General features: G+C 39.3%; 1 protein-coding gene across 4 annotated transcripts in view; it reads left to right on the top strand.

The window, feature by feature from the left end:
- The window catches only part of FOCAD (focadhesin), a 195,953-nt gene that overhangs the window by 112,193 nt on the left and 65,623 nt on the right, over window positions 1–18,137 (top strand). For all 4 annotated transcript variants that reach the window (XM_075210512.1, XM_075210521.1, XM_075210495.1 and 1 more), the window contains exons 12-18: window positions 5,746–5,850; window positions 5,950–6,051; window positions 6,292–6,422; window positions 9,469–9,595; window positions 11,014–11,148; window positions 11,747–11,797; window positions 12,715–12,798. In XM_075210512.1, coding sequence (XP_075066613.1) covers window positions 5,746–5,850; window positions 5,950–6,051; window positions 6,292–6,422; window positions 9,469–9,595; window positions 11,014–11,148; window positions 11,747–11,797; window positions 12,715–12,798 — 735 coding nt within the window. The remainder of the gene's footprint in view (window positions 1–5,745; window positions 5,851–5,949; window positions 6,052–6,291; window positions 6,423–9,468; window positions 9,596–11,013; window positions 11,149–11,746; window positions 11,798–12,714; window positions 12,799–18,137) is intronic.

The following is an 18,137-nucleotide window of genomic DNA, read 5'->3' as shown; positions in this document are numbered from 1 at the left end:
AAGTGCAGAAGATCCGGAGTCAGGTGAAAGATTTTTTATCTCTACATCACTTCTCAATATTTCAGTGTATGAAGCTACTGGGTCGCAGGATTTTCTCCTTCAAGGCTCTGCAGTTTGCTTGTTTCCATTTGCGCAAGTTCCAGCAGGAGATTCTGGCAAAGTGGTGAAGGTCGGATCCCTTCTTAGAAAGGCAGGTGTTTCGGTCACAGACAACATGCCTCTCCTCTGGTGGCTGAGGAGGGACATCCTAACACAGGGGCATTCTTTCTTGGTGTGGGACTGGACCATGGTAACGATGGATGCCAGCTTGTTGGGGTGCAGTCACTCCACCTCAGATTGCAAGGGACTTGGATGCCAGAGAAAGCACAGTTGCCCATAAATGTTCTGGAACAACGGGCAGTATTCAGTGCTCTAGTTCAGGCACAGTTCTTCCTGGCATGTCGGCTGATCTGAATACAGTAGGACAATGCTACGGCGGTATCTTACATACATTTTCAAGGAGGAACAAGGAGTCCTCTTGCCATGAAGGAAGTGTCAAAGATCATGAAATGGGTAGAACAACAGGTTCCTGCAATTTCAGCGGTGTTAATTCTGCGGATGCACAACTGAGATGCCAACTTCTTATTCTTAAGTCGGCATGTCCTTCACCCAGGCGAATGGTCGCGCCATCCAGAGGTGTTTTCTTAAATAGTCCTCCAGTGGGGTCACCCAGAAATAGACATGATGGCCTCACGGAACAAGCGCAAGTGAGAAAGCTATTGTGCCAGTTCAAGAGACCCTCAGGCGTTCTTAGTGGATGCTATGACGGTACACTGGAACTTCAAGTTGGTGTACCTTTACCCTTCACTTCGAATGCTGCTGCAGATCTTGCAGAAAGTGAGAGGTGAAAGGGTTCCATTGATTCTACTGGCACCAGATTGGCTGAGAAGAGCGTGGTACTCAGATCTTCTAGACATGTCAGTGGATCGTCCTTTGCGCCTGCCTCTTAGGAAGGATCTTCTCAGTCAAAGTCCATTCTTTCATCAGGACCTAGATCGATTTGGCTTTGACGGCTTGGAGGTTGAATCCGCGAGAAAACCATCATCATCCACCAGTTATCACTGCATTTGGAAAGCATATATATGTTGGTGCGAGAAGATCAAAGTGCCTACTAATTTTTTCAGTTTAACCAGGGTGTTGGTTTTTCTTCAAGATGGTCTGGACAAGGGAATGAGGTTGCCCTCTCTTAAGGTCCAGGTAGCGGCGTTGTTGGTGTATATTCAGAAACGTATCGCTCTGTTACCAGAGGTGCAGACGTTTCTACAGGCTGTACTTCATGTTCAACCACGTTTTGTTCCTCCAGTGGCTCCGTGGAACCTAAACTTGGTTCTTTCAGCACTTCAAAAGTCTCCCTTTGAACGTTTGGAGTCTGGTTCTTTAAACGTCTCTCGTGAAAAGTGACCTTTTTGCTGGCTATTGCCTCGACCGGACGGGTTTCGGAGTTGGCAGCCCTGTTATGTTGGGCTCCTCTTCTGATTTTCCATGACGATCATGTAGTGCTTAGAACTGAGTCTACGTTTCAAACAAAGGTGGTCTTGAGGTTTTACATAAATCAGGATATTGTTCTGCCGCTTCTTTCTCAGGATTCACTTGCTCCTGGTCAGGACTCAGTCTGTTTAGATGTGTTCAGAGCTTTGAAGATTTATGTGGACCGTACAGCTTTGGTTTGGAAGACTGATAGTCTTTCAGTCCTGTATTACGATTACAAGCGTGGCTGGCTGGCCACAAAGCAGATGGTGGCTAGATGGATCACTGCTACTATCCGGCAGGCGAACATTTCAGAGGGCTCTCCAGTTCCTGAAGGTCTGACAGCTCATTCCATGAGGTCGGTTAGCGCCCTTTTGGCGGCGCAACATGGGGCCCCTGCTGAGCAGTTGTGCAGGGCAGCTACTTGATCTTTTGTTAATACATTCACCGGGTTTTATTGTTTCCACGTCTTTGCTTCAAATGACGCAAGTTTTGGCTGTAAAATTTTACGTGCCGCTTATTCTGACCATTCCCACCCATAAGGGCAGCTTTGGAACTTCCTCAGCGTGAGCAGTGTCCCCCAACTGGTATGAAAGAGAAAATAGGATTTTTGTATTTATGGTAAGATCTTTATCTGAACACGAATTGTGGTATACTGCGCTCTCACCCTTTGTTCTGACAGTTCTGTTGTGTGTTCTGATTCGAAGTCTCTTGTGGCTTGGTTATTATTATTATTATTATTATTATTATTATTATTATTATTATTATTATCATTTATTTGTTAGGCGCCACAAGGTATCCGTAGCGCCGCACACAGTACTAACCGTAGACTATACAGGGTGAAACCATACAGAACAATGAACAAAAAGTACCAATACTTCAGAAACTCCGGCTAGTCATATGCAGTAAAGACGGAGCGGAAGAACAGGTATGGAGACAGGAAGGGAGGGGCCCTGCTCATACGAGCTTACATCCTAAGAGAGGGTAAACAGACCAGGCACAAGAGGAGCCAGTTAAGGCAAGAGGAAAGAAGGGAGGACGAGCAAAGGAAGGAGATGGGGGTTAAGTAGATGGTTGGGTAGGCTTTGAGGAAGAGGTGAGTTTTGAGTGCACGTTTGAAGGAGCACAGAGTAGGAGAGAGGTGGATGGAGCGAGGGAGGTCATTCCAGTGAAGGGGGGCTGCACGGGAAAAGTCTTGGATTCTAGAGTGGGAAGAGGTGATAAGGGTGGAGAAGAGGCGGCGGTCGTTGGCCGAGCTCAGGGAGCGGGCAGGAGTGTGAATGGAGAGGAGGTTAGAGATATAAGGGGCAGTAGAGTTGGAGAGAGCCTTGTAAGTGGTGGTGAGGAGTTTTAAAAGGATTCTGTAGAAGAAGGGGAGCCAGTGTAAGGCAAGGCAGAGGAGGAGCAGCGTGAGAGGAAGAGGAGTCTTGCGGCTGCATTGAGTATAGAACGGAGGGGGGAGAGATGGGAGTGGGGGAGGCCAGTGAGGAGGAGGTTACAATAATCAAGGTGGGAGATGATGAGTGCGTGGATGATAGTTTTGGTGGCATCCTGAGAGAGAAAAGGACGGATGCGGGCGATGTTGCGTAGTTGGAAGCGACAGGCTTGGGCAAGGGAATGGATGTGGGGGGCAAAAGAGAAAGAGGAGTCGAGGGTGACACCCAGGCAGCGAAGTTGGGTGACCGAGGAGATGGTGGTGTTGTTGACAATAGAGAGGTCATCGTGGGATAGGAGTCTGGGCGGAGGAAAGACAATGAGTTCAGTTTTAGAGATATTGATTTTGAGAAAGCGCTCGGACATCCAGGAGGGGATGGCGGAGAGGCAGTCGGATACCCGAGCGAGGTGGGTGGAGGAAAGATCAGGAGAGGAGATATAGAGTTGAATGTCGTCAGCATAAAGGTGATACTGAAGACCGAAGGAGTAGATGAGAGCACAAACGGAGGAAGAGTAGAGCGAAAAGAGTAGAGGGCCAAGAACAGAGCCCTGCGGAACTCCTACGGGGAGAGGGTAGGGGGAGGAGGAAGAACCAGACGTGGATACAGAGAAGGAGCGATTAGCGAGGTATGAGGCGAACCAGGCATGGACAGAACCAGAGAGGCAGAGAGAGAGAAGAGTTTGCAGCAGGAGGGGGTGGTCCACTGTGTCAAAGGCTGCAGAGAGGTCAAGGAGGATGAGTACGGAGAAGTGACCCTTGGATTTGGCTGATAGGAGATCATTAGTAACCTTGGCCAGGGCAGTTTCGGTAGAATGGAGGGGGCGGTAGCCAGATTGGAGAGGGTCAAGGAGGGAATTGTCCGCGAGGTACCTGGTTAGGCGGCTGCAGACAATCCGCTCAAGTAATTTGGAGGCATAGGGGAGAAGAGAGATAGGGAGATAATTAGCAAGAGAGGTGGGGTCAAGATTGGGTTTTTTGAGGATAGGAGAGATGGTTAGTAAATAAACAGCTCTTCCTGTGGAGGGGGTATAGAGGGGAGGGGAGCAGGCTAGACAAGTTTTTTTAATGCCATTATACCCACAGAGCCCTCTATATCCCAAGGTGAGCAATGTCCCCCAATTTGTGTTCAGAGAAAGAGATTTTATTGTAAGTACAAAAATTCTATTTTTCCCATCTGGCTATATTGGAATGTAATCCTGTCCCTCCATGCTTGGCTGAGTGAGAGGAACAGCATTGATGACCCGAGTCAGAATTAGAGCAGTCACAGGTTCTGTTTTCAGCTCGATGAGGTTTAAAATACAACATTGTCTGCTGCTTTTCAGCATTTTGCCTTTGCCTTTTATTTTTGAAACCTTTACATCTTTGCCACCATATGTGATTATTCGTGTCTAGCAAATACTGTCACTAAATGTAAAAGACATAAATCTGCATTTAATCCCATTCTGCCTGTACAGCATCTGTTTGTACCTTGTATTTGAAGAATACGTAATAAACACACTGATGTATTTTCTAATAACCTGAAATTCACTGATACCCTTCACTGGTACTGGTAATACTGTGTACTCTCTATTGTCGGAATATAGGATTCTCTGTCAGCATTCATGTTATTATTTCCTTCTCAGGGACAGCAGTTTCACACCCAATAAATGAAGCGATGGACAGTGGAAAATTACATGCAATTAAAAGACAGAGAAGAAAATGTGGGGATAAAACACACTTTCACAATATTAATTAGACAGTTGACCTAGCTGCTGAATATTTAGGGATGAGATGGGATGTAAAATGCCCCTAGTTGCTTAGCAACGTGTTTCACCATCTCCTGAGCGGTCCACTTATATCTGAAACTAATGATTCGTCCTGTGCACTTATCCAGCTGTTGGATAATTCAGGACTTGCAAGCGTTTGCATTTTACCCTTTCTCTGCCAGGAGTACCTCTGGATTGTTGGAATGCATGCTGTGTCTTTTCTTGATGGCCATGATTCCCATGTCATGTTTTTACACACTGTGTTTTTGTTGCACAACATATCAGTTTCTAAATAAATAGGTTACTCAGCACACTCAGTGCAATAGGAATTAATTTATTAAGTGTTTTTCTTTATTGATCCACTCTGCAAACAAGTCTGTGTTGTTGTATTATTTCAACATTAAACCACCATGGGTTTTTGGGGAAGAGATATCCTTTAATGAAGAAGTGTAAGTAGACTGTAATGATAGCTAACCAGGGCTGAAAAAACATATGTGGTGTTTGCAACAATCGGGTAATTGCAGTAGGTTGCACAGAGCAATTGTCTGACATCTACGTACAGGGGAGGTAGTTATTTTATAGATATCTAGAAAAATGTAAACTATGAATTTGGTAGGAACCAGTGACATTGTCAGGAGCTGCTTACTTGTGAATTGATAGGCTGCATTTCCTCAATCTTGGTTCAGCAGACAAAATGGTTTCCTCCACTGTATGTGTGAAGTGCAATTTAAGACAAAGCACATTGTTGTTTAAAGGTCCATGAATAATTGTTTTACATGTAAGTTGTTATTAAATAAGCCTTGAAAGCTGATACATTTCTTGGTTTCTATGATTTCTGGTTCATATAAGAGCGCATATACAGAAATTACCTTCAATATTATAATAATGATTTGTTTCAATGTATCATTTGAAGTTAAAGGACTACTTTTATATACACGTTCTGAAACCAGAAGATTTCAAGATTCCATATCGGTTCAAATAATTCTGGAAGATCTTCTTTAGATTTGAGTATTCCAGATGCCGATACATGGATGGAAATAATAAACTGTTTTCTTCCAGGTGCCATACTTGGTTCCAGTTTTGATGTACAGACTTGGCCGTTCCCTAGAACCTGAATTGTCCCGTGAAATTTTGTACACTTTACCCACCTTTGGTACACATAAGGTGAATATGATCTCTCCCTAAAAGTAACATTCATACTTCAAAGTGCTGTGTGCATTTAATGTGTCCTTGGTAAATGCATTTATTGTTCTCAACAAACAGGTATGTGTACCTCAGATCTTGCGGACCTTGCAGATGATAGGCAGCACATCCAAACTTCAACCTATCACCCTGCGACTGATGACATTATTGTGGGAAAAACAGGTACATGGATTACACTAAGGTTCACCAACAAGGCAGGGATGTACATTTTTGTTTTCTCACTTCCATTGACTTTGTAGTATCTTAATCATATTACAGTCGTTCTTTTCTCTTGCTAAGGGGAAATATTTAAGTGTGTTTGGTTCATTTATTTAAGTAGATCCTGGTGCTCTTATACATTTCTGCTGTCCCTCATATCTTCTCCCATACTATAATTTGCGTTTTTTCTCGTCTATGTTACAGGATAGAGTCTATCCGGAGCTGCAGAAGCTAATTGCCAAGGCTGACTCCCAGTGTCTGTCAACTGGGAAGGACGTGCAGTGGGAAAAAACAATAGCAAAAGCAGCAACCATCAGAGACATCTGCAAACAAAGGTAGCACAATGTTCTGCCAGATCCTGAAAAAGAGCAAAATGTATAGACTGACCTATAATACATGTGTTCCTTGCTAAATGAAGATTATGTATGAAGAATAGAGATTATGGAATATAATTTTTTCAATATGAATAAGGTGTGCGCAGGATGCATTTACAGAAGTGCTGACCTGTGGGAGGAAGCACAACCTCTTTCTTTCTGCAAAAGGACTTGAAATCTCTATTGTATACCTGGGATCGGGACTCACCCCTTTATTAATGGTACAAAACAAAAGTGATACATGCCATGACAGCTACAATGTCCACACATACTCATAATTAATTTATAAATGAGGCTTAAAGCAAGCAGTATTGTAGGAGAATAGTTTAAAAGTTGGAGTGGGTGTTCTTCAAGTGATAAGCATTGCATTGTTTTACATGTAGGGTGCACGGAGTTCTATTCTTACATCAGATAAAGCAATGCAGGTCTTCGTGTCAAAGGTATAGCTCAGAATTCTGTGTATGATTCTTTATTTTTATACTTGTGTTTTGTCACTTTCGTGATATCGTGTACCCTGTTTTGGGTGCTAAATGCTGTAAACATAAATAGAATTTATTCACACTAATGATATTAATCCACATTCGTGAGGAATTGGCATTGTAGGAAAATAAACATTCCAAATGAAAGATGATCATTTGAAAAAAATCCAGAATTGTCCTAGGAAAACGCACACACAGGGCTCTAGATCGGACGTATAAAACTGTCCAATTGTAAAGTAAAATATGTTGGCTTAATAAACAAATAACTAGATAAATTACATTAATCAAGTGATACTTCTACCTGTTATATTAAACTTAAAGTAGTAATTTATTGTATTAGTAAAAAATAAACTTATTAAAATAGATACTCCATTAATTTATTTTGTATATTTAAAGATAAAAGAGTGTGTTTGGTGTACAGTTCTACACATTACAGTTACTTGGACTCATTTAACGAACTTTAGGAGGGTACTTGGGAGGAATTGACACACAGGAACAATTGCAGTTATAAGGAGAATCAAAAAGGTTGAACAACCCTGCTCTAGCTATGTATATCTAATGTTATATTGATGATATTATAGTGCTTTAGTATCCATGATGTCTGCAGAACTGAGAACTGCATTATTGATTAGGATTAACAAATTAGGAAGTGCTTCTCAAGTTCTCAATGCAAAATTAGTCTTCTAGCTTCTATATTTGCAACTGATTTTAAAAATTTGGAACAATTTGCAAAAGTATTTTCATTCTACTTTTCTCTTTAAAGTTTTTGATGATTTATTTTTTTCAACAGAAAAAATATAATAATTGTAACATACACTTGATAATATAGTACAAATCAAATGGGATATCCAGAAAGAAGGGTGGAAGTGGAAGTGAATTGAAAAACATGAATGACCTGATTCAATCTATGACTTGTACACATTGAAATGTTGAAGGGCCAATGACGGTGGGGTTTGAAACTGGGCTGCAATGTTTTGCTCTTCCTCCTCTATGGCAGCAGATACTAAAGGGTTATTTCTTTCTCCTAACTGAATCAGGGCAGAAAAAAAACCACTATGAGGTATATAAGGCCACTTCCCTAGCCTTAAGGTGTCTTTCTTTTGTTGTTCACAAAAACCGAGTGGCCACAAGTTAGTTTTGTTTAGTTTTGGTTTTTTTTTATCATGGGCTTACCTTCATATATGACATCTGTGCTGTCCGGAGTAGGTTTTTTCCTTAACTCCATACAAAATTTCTTCCTCCCAATCAACTCAACCTTCTGGCAATAATAGAAATATGTATTACGCAATCAGAACCTGCCTCACCTGCAGCCTTTTTACATGGTGGCCTCCATTTCACCCACACCTCCAGATCTGGGGGGTGGGCTGGTCTACTCCTTTCCCCACTTAGCACATTCACAGTTCTAAGAAATGTCCCATCACTTACGTTCACATCATTTGAAGTGCATGCTTTTAGGATTTTCAACCCATTCACTTTGTGTGTTGCAGTGATCTATTGTCCCCCTCGACCACACTAACAATTTCGTGAACATTTCTTTGCCTTGCTCCTTCATTTTTGATCCTTATTCAGGAGCATTTACTTTGTGTTATCAGCAGCACCAATAACATTCACAAAGGTCCTTGTGGAAATTATTGCAAAGTTAAGATTAGAGGGAATCCTGCCTTACCCATGATGATAGGAAGATCTATAGAAGAAGCATCCCAATGCAACAGCACGGTTCGTACAGATTTTTACAGCAACAAGGTTGCATTATCAATGAACAGCCCCCCCCCCCCCCCCCCCCCCCGAGACTGAAATATTGAGGCGTCTGTCTGGACACAGTACAGAGGAGATTGTTTTGCCCTTAATAAGGGCAAAAATAATTTTTGAGTCTCTGTTAGTGAACAATCCCCTGGGCTCTATGACAAAGTTGTGCTTAATACTTATATGGTTCAGACAGTTTGGAATAGAGTTAGCCTTTAATCAAATTATTCCTTTATCAAGAAAAGCAAGGTGAGATTTGCAATGTTGGTCATGTACACGCTACCTGTAGGAACGATATTTGTGGATCACAAATGGATTGTCATACTATAAATGCCTGTATGACCGTATGGGGTGCACAAAGTGGTCATTTGACAGCACAAGGATTGTGGGAAGAACATGTAACCATATTGCCATCAAATGTGTGAGAAATGTTAGCAGACATGCCTCCAGTTCTGGAAAAGCTTCTTTGGGGTGTCACCCAAATTGGGCCTGGGAATATATTGTTGGGGTCCTCTGAAAGTTAGCTATGCAATACATTCTATTAAGTGCCATCTTTTTGAGGAACTAGAACAGCAACAAATTGACCATTGGGGACCCAACTAATAATAAAGTTTAGCACCTCCTTTGTTGTCTTTTCTCACAGTCTGTTATGGGAGACAAAGTATATAGTTATCCTTCCTGAACTGTTGACATCTTTACTAACACTGTCATTTGTATTATATATCTTGCTTATTTCATGATAACTTTCATGTAATTGTTGCATATTTTGTCTTCCAATCTTGTAGACCTTACCAGCACGGGGCTGACATGCTGTCTGCCATCACCCAAGTCTTGAATGAATGCACAAAACCTGACCAAGCCACTCCTGCAGCATTAGTATTGCAGGGGCTACATCATTTATTCCAAGCCGAGGTGAGGGAACTTAGATAGCAGTGCTGACCGCTCATATTCATTCCATGTTCCCCAATATCATGTTCTCAAATATGATTACCGTATATATATACCTCACTGCTGCTGCTGTCGTGTTTTCCCAAATAATGTATTTTTTTTATGTGGTCCTAATTTATCATTTTCTTATAGAATGATTATCTGCACCAGAATTGTATTTGTATCATTTACATTTTACTGGTAATATATCCCAAATTAAATATCAATTGCACTGCTCTCCTAGAACATAATTGATACATAAAGCAAAAGAAAAAAAAGTTTTCTATTATTGGAGGCACATTACATCTAATGGATATGTTTCCCAAACATGAATTTACATGCAATGCAAAGCTAATAATATTTACACTACTCTGTTATGTGCTAAAACTTGATGCTTGCATTATCTGAAATGCAGCCACACCAGACAACCAGGCAGGGTATACAGGCTAAACAGATGTTTGTCACTTCACATAAAAGACTTACTTAGCATTTCCTGCTATCAGCAAACAGACTTCCTCTAGCAAAGTTACAAACCCAAACAATGACACTTCCATACAAAACACATCCGAATGTAACCCGATAAGTGCACTTTAAATTATACATTGGTGCCCAAACCTCTGATTGAAATACATTTCTACAATAAATAATTTATACATGATCCAGCCACAAATAAGTTATTTATAAGTGATCCAGTCACAATTAGTAGCTATAATATGAAAGTATTATATATCTCAATACTGATAATTACTAGATTAAATGTGCCTCCAATATTAGAACACTTTCTTTCCTTTTTTGTGTCCTAATTTATAGACAAAATAGCAAATTAACTTTTATTTTTATTATATTTTACTTTGTGGAATGTGATTTGTAATAGAAGCTGTATAACCAGCTGTATAATACTGTAGAATAATATGTCATACATTGATTTTTTTTGTAATATATTTTCCACTTCTCTTGTTTAAAACTGTTCTATCTTAAAACAATTGTGCATGCTTATCTCTCTCTCTCTCTCTCTCTATATATATATGCACACATACATCACACACACATTAAATTTATGCATTAGACAGGATTATTAGCAGGATTATTAGCAAAAGCTCACATTGATAGAGGTAGTTATGGATCTTTAGAGACACAAGCTGTAGATTACATTGGCAACTGAGAAAATTCTAAAACGCAAACTTGTTGAACAGGTCAAATGCTATTTGTTTGTTTCCTTTAGTTTGCCCTACATACAAATTTTGATATGGTGAATCCAAATGAAATAAGAGGTAACTGTGAACTCTATGTAAAAAGAAAAATATAATTTTTTTTTTACACAGTACTGTACTGATATATTTGTTTCTAATAATGTTGAATCTAATAATATTGATAAATTTGTATGTATATATTGTTATTTTTAGGTGGTGGACATTCAGTCTACATGGAATGCACTGTCTGTTAAGCTAGGCTGTGACAAGCGTCCCATGGTGCTCAAAGTGGTACATGAACTCTTTGCCTTGGTGCCCTCATTAATTGTAAACACAGAAGATTATGAGGTACGTGACAATCTTTTAGATCATTGAGGATTGTTTAATAACTGTGTTCCCAGGTGCAAATCGACAGTAACCTGTAACAATCGATCAACAATCACCCTATATGTGCTAGTGCAAGCTATACGATGAAAGTAAATGTTGTTTTGTTTTACCGCTTATTTGCACCTTAAAGCAAGCCTACCTCCCAATTTCAGGGACTGTCCTGCCAGTCAGGACTTTTTCCCCAACTGCAAGTTCTGTGTGGAATACAGAAGCAAGTAACAAATAGATGAGGTAATACACTTAAGTAGCACAGATGAGTGTGAGTAATGCTGTGGGGACTGACAGAGAGTGCAGCACAATACATGGCAGGACGTACAAGGGAATCAGACAGTAGACAGACATTGGGCAATAGATAGAGAGGACCCTGCCTGCGAGAGCTTCCATCTCAGTATGACCTCGCTGTGCCCCCAATGTGGCATGAGCATACCCTCTTTTCATGAGTGTGCTGATTTGCCCATGGGGAATTTTGGGAGTTACGAACAATGTACAGAAATAAAACTTAGTAACTTGTGTGAAAAATTTGCATTTCAAAGTTAAGGTCTTGTGTTTCATTTTCTAGAAATTCAAAGTCGAGGTCATCAGCATCCTGTGGAGTCACACGCAAAGTAAAGTAAGATACATACCAATAATTTGATGTTTTAGTTCATCAACACAAATCTGCTCAAATATATGCCCGAGTACCTGACTCATTACTGGCTTTACCAAATGTTTCCACCCTCTAGCAGAATAACTTCAATGTGTTGATGTCTTTGTAACAAATAGTTCATAGGATGTACAATAAAACACCTCTGAAATTCTAGGGAAGGCAGAATAAAACATGTTTAAGTCATAATACTTCACAATAGAGACATCTCAGAAAGCCCCGTAACATACAAGTTGAAACTTATTGACCACATAAGTTAGACTGCCAGTACTCAAGCAGTTAACATATATTTTGCTCTTGTGTAAGTTTTAGGAAACTGCTACATGTTGGATTCTTTAGATGTGTACAGAAGTTGTCTTGTATGTATTATCCATTTTTTTTTTTTTACTTTTCCGTTTCATGAACAAGTTTGTTCAGATGTATTATTTGTAGTTTATGAAAAAGTAATCACATGTAATGGCTGAATTTATAATATATAGTACTTTTTACCTGTACACATACTTAACAAGAACCTCCATAATGCTACTGGTGTGTCATGTGTCCAGTACTCACTTAGACACTTAATAGGGTGTTGGACCACTATGCACACCTAGTATGGCCTGACACGAGTCTACCAATGTCTGAATCATTTAAGGTGACTGATGCCTCCTCTTGTAACCATGCAAGCCATAATTATTTACAAGCACTGTAGCCCAGCATTTCTTTACACATCTCTGACGATTCTGGGATATTATTTGCTTAATTAATACATGATGCACATCTGCATTGTAGCCCCTGATTTTAATATGCTTGGTGACCCTTACTTACTGAGGTGTTTCCATTTTTTGTCCAATACCTTTCATTTGGATGTATCAATCAAGGTGACTGTCATTCTTTCTTTTTAGGATCTCATTGTGTGCGCTTCAGCATACAAATCACTCTGCGAGTTTGGTTCTGATGAGCATACTATCCTTCATCTTCCTGAGCAGGTCAGATTATCTTTCTATGCTTATTAAAGGTTTATTTTCTAAGTATAGAGGAATGATATTGGTACGTTAACCACACAAATATAAGCTGGTATGTCTTTATGAATAGTGTTACTAAATAAACATTAAGGGGTAAATGTATCAAAGTCCGTTTTTTTCATCTCGCTGGAGATCGGCGTTTTTGCAGCTAAAATTTAAAGGGGCGATGGCTTGTAAAGGCAAGTTTGCCTTTACAAGCCATCGCCCCTTTAATTTTTAGCTGCAAAGACTGATTTTCAAGGCAAGCATACTGAGAGCATTGTGCGCCTGTTTCAGAACGCACGTAATTCGGGTATATGCAGCCCGAATTCAACAAGGAGCAGATCTGAAGATACGGATGTAGATTTGCTCTGCTCTGCTACACAACACTGGGATACGTCCAATACCAATGTGGAATATACATTTGAAAACAGACAGAATTCTTTTTTTTTTTTATTGAATTAATGTCACCTGGTAATGACAAAACATTAAAAAATGCCCCCCCATGAAATACATTCATTAAGATGTTACGAATATCTCCTGTATATACAAATACATTTATACAGTTGCTACTGATTGCATACACATTATAGCATGCATACACAGCCGTCATCATTAGTACTTGGCACTTAGACTAGCCCTATAGCTGGAGCAAGAGATACACTTGAACAGACACTGCTGAGTGCGCTCGTGATTGGCACGCCATTACTGTACATTGACTACCGCCAAATGTCCCTTGCTCGCCCCGTGCCCTCCCTGAAATCGTAGGCTGCAGTAAACGTCCTTTGCGCTAAAAGATTAATTGAATGTGGTTTTGTTCTTTTGCGTATGAGCTGGTCTTGGACATGTACAGAGTAATTTATTATTTATTTATTTTTTATTTTTAAAAGTTTTATTTTTGCAATGTCATAATAACAAAAGAAAGAACGGTTGGCAAAGTGAATACACTTAATAAGACAATAATAAAGAGAAAATCACAGCAGGTTATCGAATCTACGACCAGCGTAGAGCATGTAAGACATTAAGTCAACCAAACTATTAGAATAAGAAGTAACAAATGACCTGAGTTTTGTAAAAGGAATAAAAAAGAAAAGCGAGTGGACAGAAAAAGAAGGAGCAAAAGAAGAGGAAGAAAAAAGAAAGAAGGTAAGAGGTGACTAGATCCAGTGAACGAGGAGGGAGAGGTCCTAAGAAGAGCTTTGATGTTAGAATTGGATTAGGAAAAAGGTGGACATGCCTGAGAGTGTAATAACCACGGGTTCCAAACCCTGGTGAAGACTTTCGAGGTATTCCGAATAATACTGGTCATATATTCCATCCGTTGCGTCTGCCATACTCTATTAATTATAGACTGCATAGAGGGAGGAGATTGCGTGCGCCAATCTGCCGCTATTTGGCAAGTCGCTGCCGAGACAATGTGTCTGATCAATTTGTTTTGATGTCGGGTTGCCGAGGGAGCCCCCACAGGGAGAAGAAAAAATTTAGGTTCCAGTGGTATGTCCACCTCAAGTCTCTAATCTCGACCCAGAAGCCTGACAGTTTTGGGCACGACCACCAAATGTGGAGGAATGTGCCCTCATGGAAGCACCCTCGCCAGCACCGATCAGACAAGTCAGGAAGAATTTTGCAGAGGCGCGAAGGCACATAGTACCATCGGTGTAAGATCTTATAAACATTCTCTTTGATTCTGACGCATATGGAGCTAGAGGCCGCATTCTCATAGATCTCAGACCACTCCTCATCTAGCAGCTCTTCACCAAGATCCCGTTCCCAGGCTAATTCATGGGGAGCCCTAAGAGTCGAGCTCGTAGTAGAGCGATGATATTAAACCCTTAGTTAAGGATTGACGTAAACAGAGGGCTTCAAAAGTAGAAAGAGGTCGGGATAGAAGGCAATCTTTAACCACATTATGAAAGTGGTAAAGTTGCAAAAACTGGTAAAAGTGCTTTGAGGGGATATGGATATGTGATTGAATTTCAGAAAACAGGAAAAGTTGCAGAGGTGGTTAAATGATTGAGATAGCTGACTCCCTGTGAGTACCACGGCTGGAATGAACTATGGAGAAGTCCTGGAGGAAATTCCGGAGAATTGAATAGCGGTATGACCGGGGAGGGATGGGGCGACAAGGCATATTTCTTGGATGATGAGTCCCAAATGGATAGAGAATGTGAGACTACTGGATGAAGTAACAAGCGTTTGGGGCGACGAGATCTTGAGAACCATAGGAGAGAAGCTAGAGAGAGCAGTCCCAGACCCTCGGCCTCTATCATGTACAGAGTAATTTTGCTGATTATACGCACAAAATCGGAAGATATGCTCCTTGATGACTCAGGCCCTAAGAGTTTACCAAAATGTTATATAAGTGTAGAATGGGGAAACAATCTGTATTCTTTCACTTGGTCGCAAGAAAAAAACCCAAATGATTGAAATATAACATAGACATTAATAATAAAGTGTTACTTGAACCCTCTTTATGTCCTGCTCCCCCATTTACTTGGGTCCACGGCTGTTTTCTAAAACAGGGAATTGGACTGCCGTATATATCTGAATGCAGGTCACAGCACAGGAGGAGTCCGTCCGTAGAATCTGATTCAGTAAAACCGTTTTATTCTGTTATATTGAATAAACACAGGAAGGCTGAATCTGTCAGGTCTGTGAACTGCAGCAAGAATAGAGAAACGGTGTCAGTGTCCATGTATGATGGGGGAGCAACTGTTCCCCAAAACACTGATAAACTACAAGCAAGCATATAACTGGTATTATGCTTTATCACATCATAATTGTTTACATAATCCCTAAATCACCTCTGAATAATTTTAATGACCCTGTCATATATAATTTAATGCATCAGCATTATTTGTGGTTTATGTGGCTAGAAATATTTATGCCATTTGTTTTATTTTTTTAAAGCCTCTGGATGCCATTTAAAAATCCACTTGGTTCTAGACATTATAAGGCATTTTAATAGCAAGGTCAGGAGTGAACACACCACACATTGACCTGTAGTAACAAGAGTCACATTTCTCCATATGCAGAAAGTGTATATTACTGGTAAATGCATTTTTTTTCCAAGCTGTGGTGTTTTAGTAAAATTCAACATAGTAAAATGACATTGTAATTACATACGCAAACAAAGCAATAAGGCGTTTATATGCAGTTTAAATGAAACAACTATATAAAATACATGGTACAACATTGCCATATTAATGCACAATAACTTAAAAAATACTTAATTCAGAATGATAAATAAGTGGGGGAACATAAAACAAAAGTTGGGTTCTCAACCACTTATAGAAAAGAAATATGCAGTAGTGTATTCGCAACCACGAACAGATATGTGGTCCGCGGATATTGCAAAAACCTTTTATTATATCTATGCATTAAAACTTCACTTAGCTAGTAAATAACGTAAATATTTCACCAAATATGCAAAGGTATGTCTGGAAACTAGATTAATCGGATATAACATGCAGAAATAAGAAAGGATTGTGAAAAATTATCCCAGGCTGCTTGTACCCGATTTAAAATCAGTTGAAATCGCACAGCATAGTGGCACAGTTATTTGTGACTTTGTGTTAAATGTACCCACCTTTAGACCTCTGCATGTATAATTTGTATGTTCTGTTCCTTATATTTTTTATATTCTCTATACAAAATCTGGGACTATTCCACAACTGAAATACCCCAAAGAGATTTAAAAAAAAAAATTCTCATACACAGTAGGGCCAGATGACAATAACAGAGTATATATTTCACATTGCTTATGGTTAATTCAAAAATAGCATATCTACAACTCTTATTGGTTATTTTACATTGTATATTATGAGCTAAACGTTTTCCGTTTAAAACGGCTATTGCTCTAATGCTCTGAAGGGCTTAAGTGTGTTTTCTGAAGAAATCTGGTATCAACATTAGGTTTTTTAATATTAGAGATGACATTTTTTATGTTTGACTGAAGAATTAGCGCCCCTATATTCCAGGATGCAGATTTTTAGGGTAATTTAATTTATCATATAATTTACATGGAATTTCAGTGTGTATATATGTGTGTATATATATATATATATATATATATATATATATATATATATATATATATATATATATATATATATATATATATATATATATATATATATATATATATGGTATAGTACTAAGGACTTAAGTCTGATTTATCTTATGACTGAAGTTAATATAATACAAATGGCTAATACAATATAATATGAATGACTAATAGTAATCCTCTTGCGCTGCTAGATCTGTATTCCACACTGTTTATAACCGGTTCCTGCAGGAATAAAAACTGTTAGGGTTAAAATATTTGCGGATGTGGTTGTTTTAATCTATCAAACAAAAAAAAAAAAAAAAGTAGAAACGCACATCATGGAGTAATAAACAAATTGAAGCAGCAAGGCTGCTAGGCAATTGACACACATTAAGCTTTTAAATATTAATATAAACGGGCATTATTTGATTAAGAGTTTGTAATCTTTTGGATCATAGAGAAATATTTAACAGTTGTATAACTCTAACCCATTTAGGAACAGGAACATTATTTCTAAATACTGTGTTATATAGTGAAACTTTGAAGCCACCATTAGTTGACATTAACGCTAATGACTATTGTTGTTTCCTAAAGTGTAGTTGAAAGAGAAAAGTATTACCGTATATACTCGAGTATAAGTCGACCCGAATATAAGCCGAGGCACCCAATTTTACCTCAAAAAACTAGGAAAACTTATTGACTCAAGTATAAGCCTAGTGTGGGAAATGCAGCAGCTACTGGTAAATTTCAAAAATAAAAATAGAATTAACAGTTCCATTTTGATGACTTTTTATAGATGTTTTTATACTGTGCAACTTAATATATTATTATGCCAATTTGCTAATCAATGAGCTGTAGCCTATGTTCCAAGTTTGGGCTACCTTCAGCTTTCCAGTTCTTCTGGACCATAAGCAGCTGCCACAGGCTGAAACTTGTACAACAGCAGGTGCTACAAGTTCTCTAAACCTGATAAATGCCTCCATGACAGCTTACAGAATTCTGCCCTTAATAGTGTCTGGACATCATACATAAAGAGGGGACGTTATTATGAGAACACAGGAAGACACTTTATAAAGGAATTGCAGAACAATTCCTAAGTTTACAGATGGTTCTCTCTCAGTAAAACTAGAGTAAAGGGACTGCAATGTATGGATTTACATTACCATTATCTGTTTTATTTGGATTCATAGTTTGCAATTGAAAAGTGTGAATGAATAAAGATTGTTTAAACCAAACCCCCCTTATAAGTAAGCACTCCGTGCTTGGGGACTAGAGG

The sequence above is a fragment of the Mixophyes fleayi genome, chromosome 1 (assembly GCF_038048845.1).
Source record: "Mixophyes fleayi isolate aMixFle1 chromosome 1, aMixFle1.hap1, whole genome shotgun sequence".
Taxonomy (NCBI): Eukaryota; Metazoa; Chordata; class Amphibia; order Anura; family Limnodynastidae; genus Mixophyes; species Mixophyes fleayi.
The sequence above is the reverse complement of the archived record's forward strand: the minus strand, read 5'-3'. Positions and strand labels throughout refer to the sequence as shown.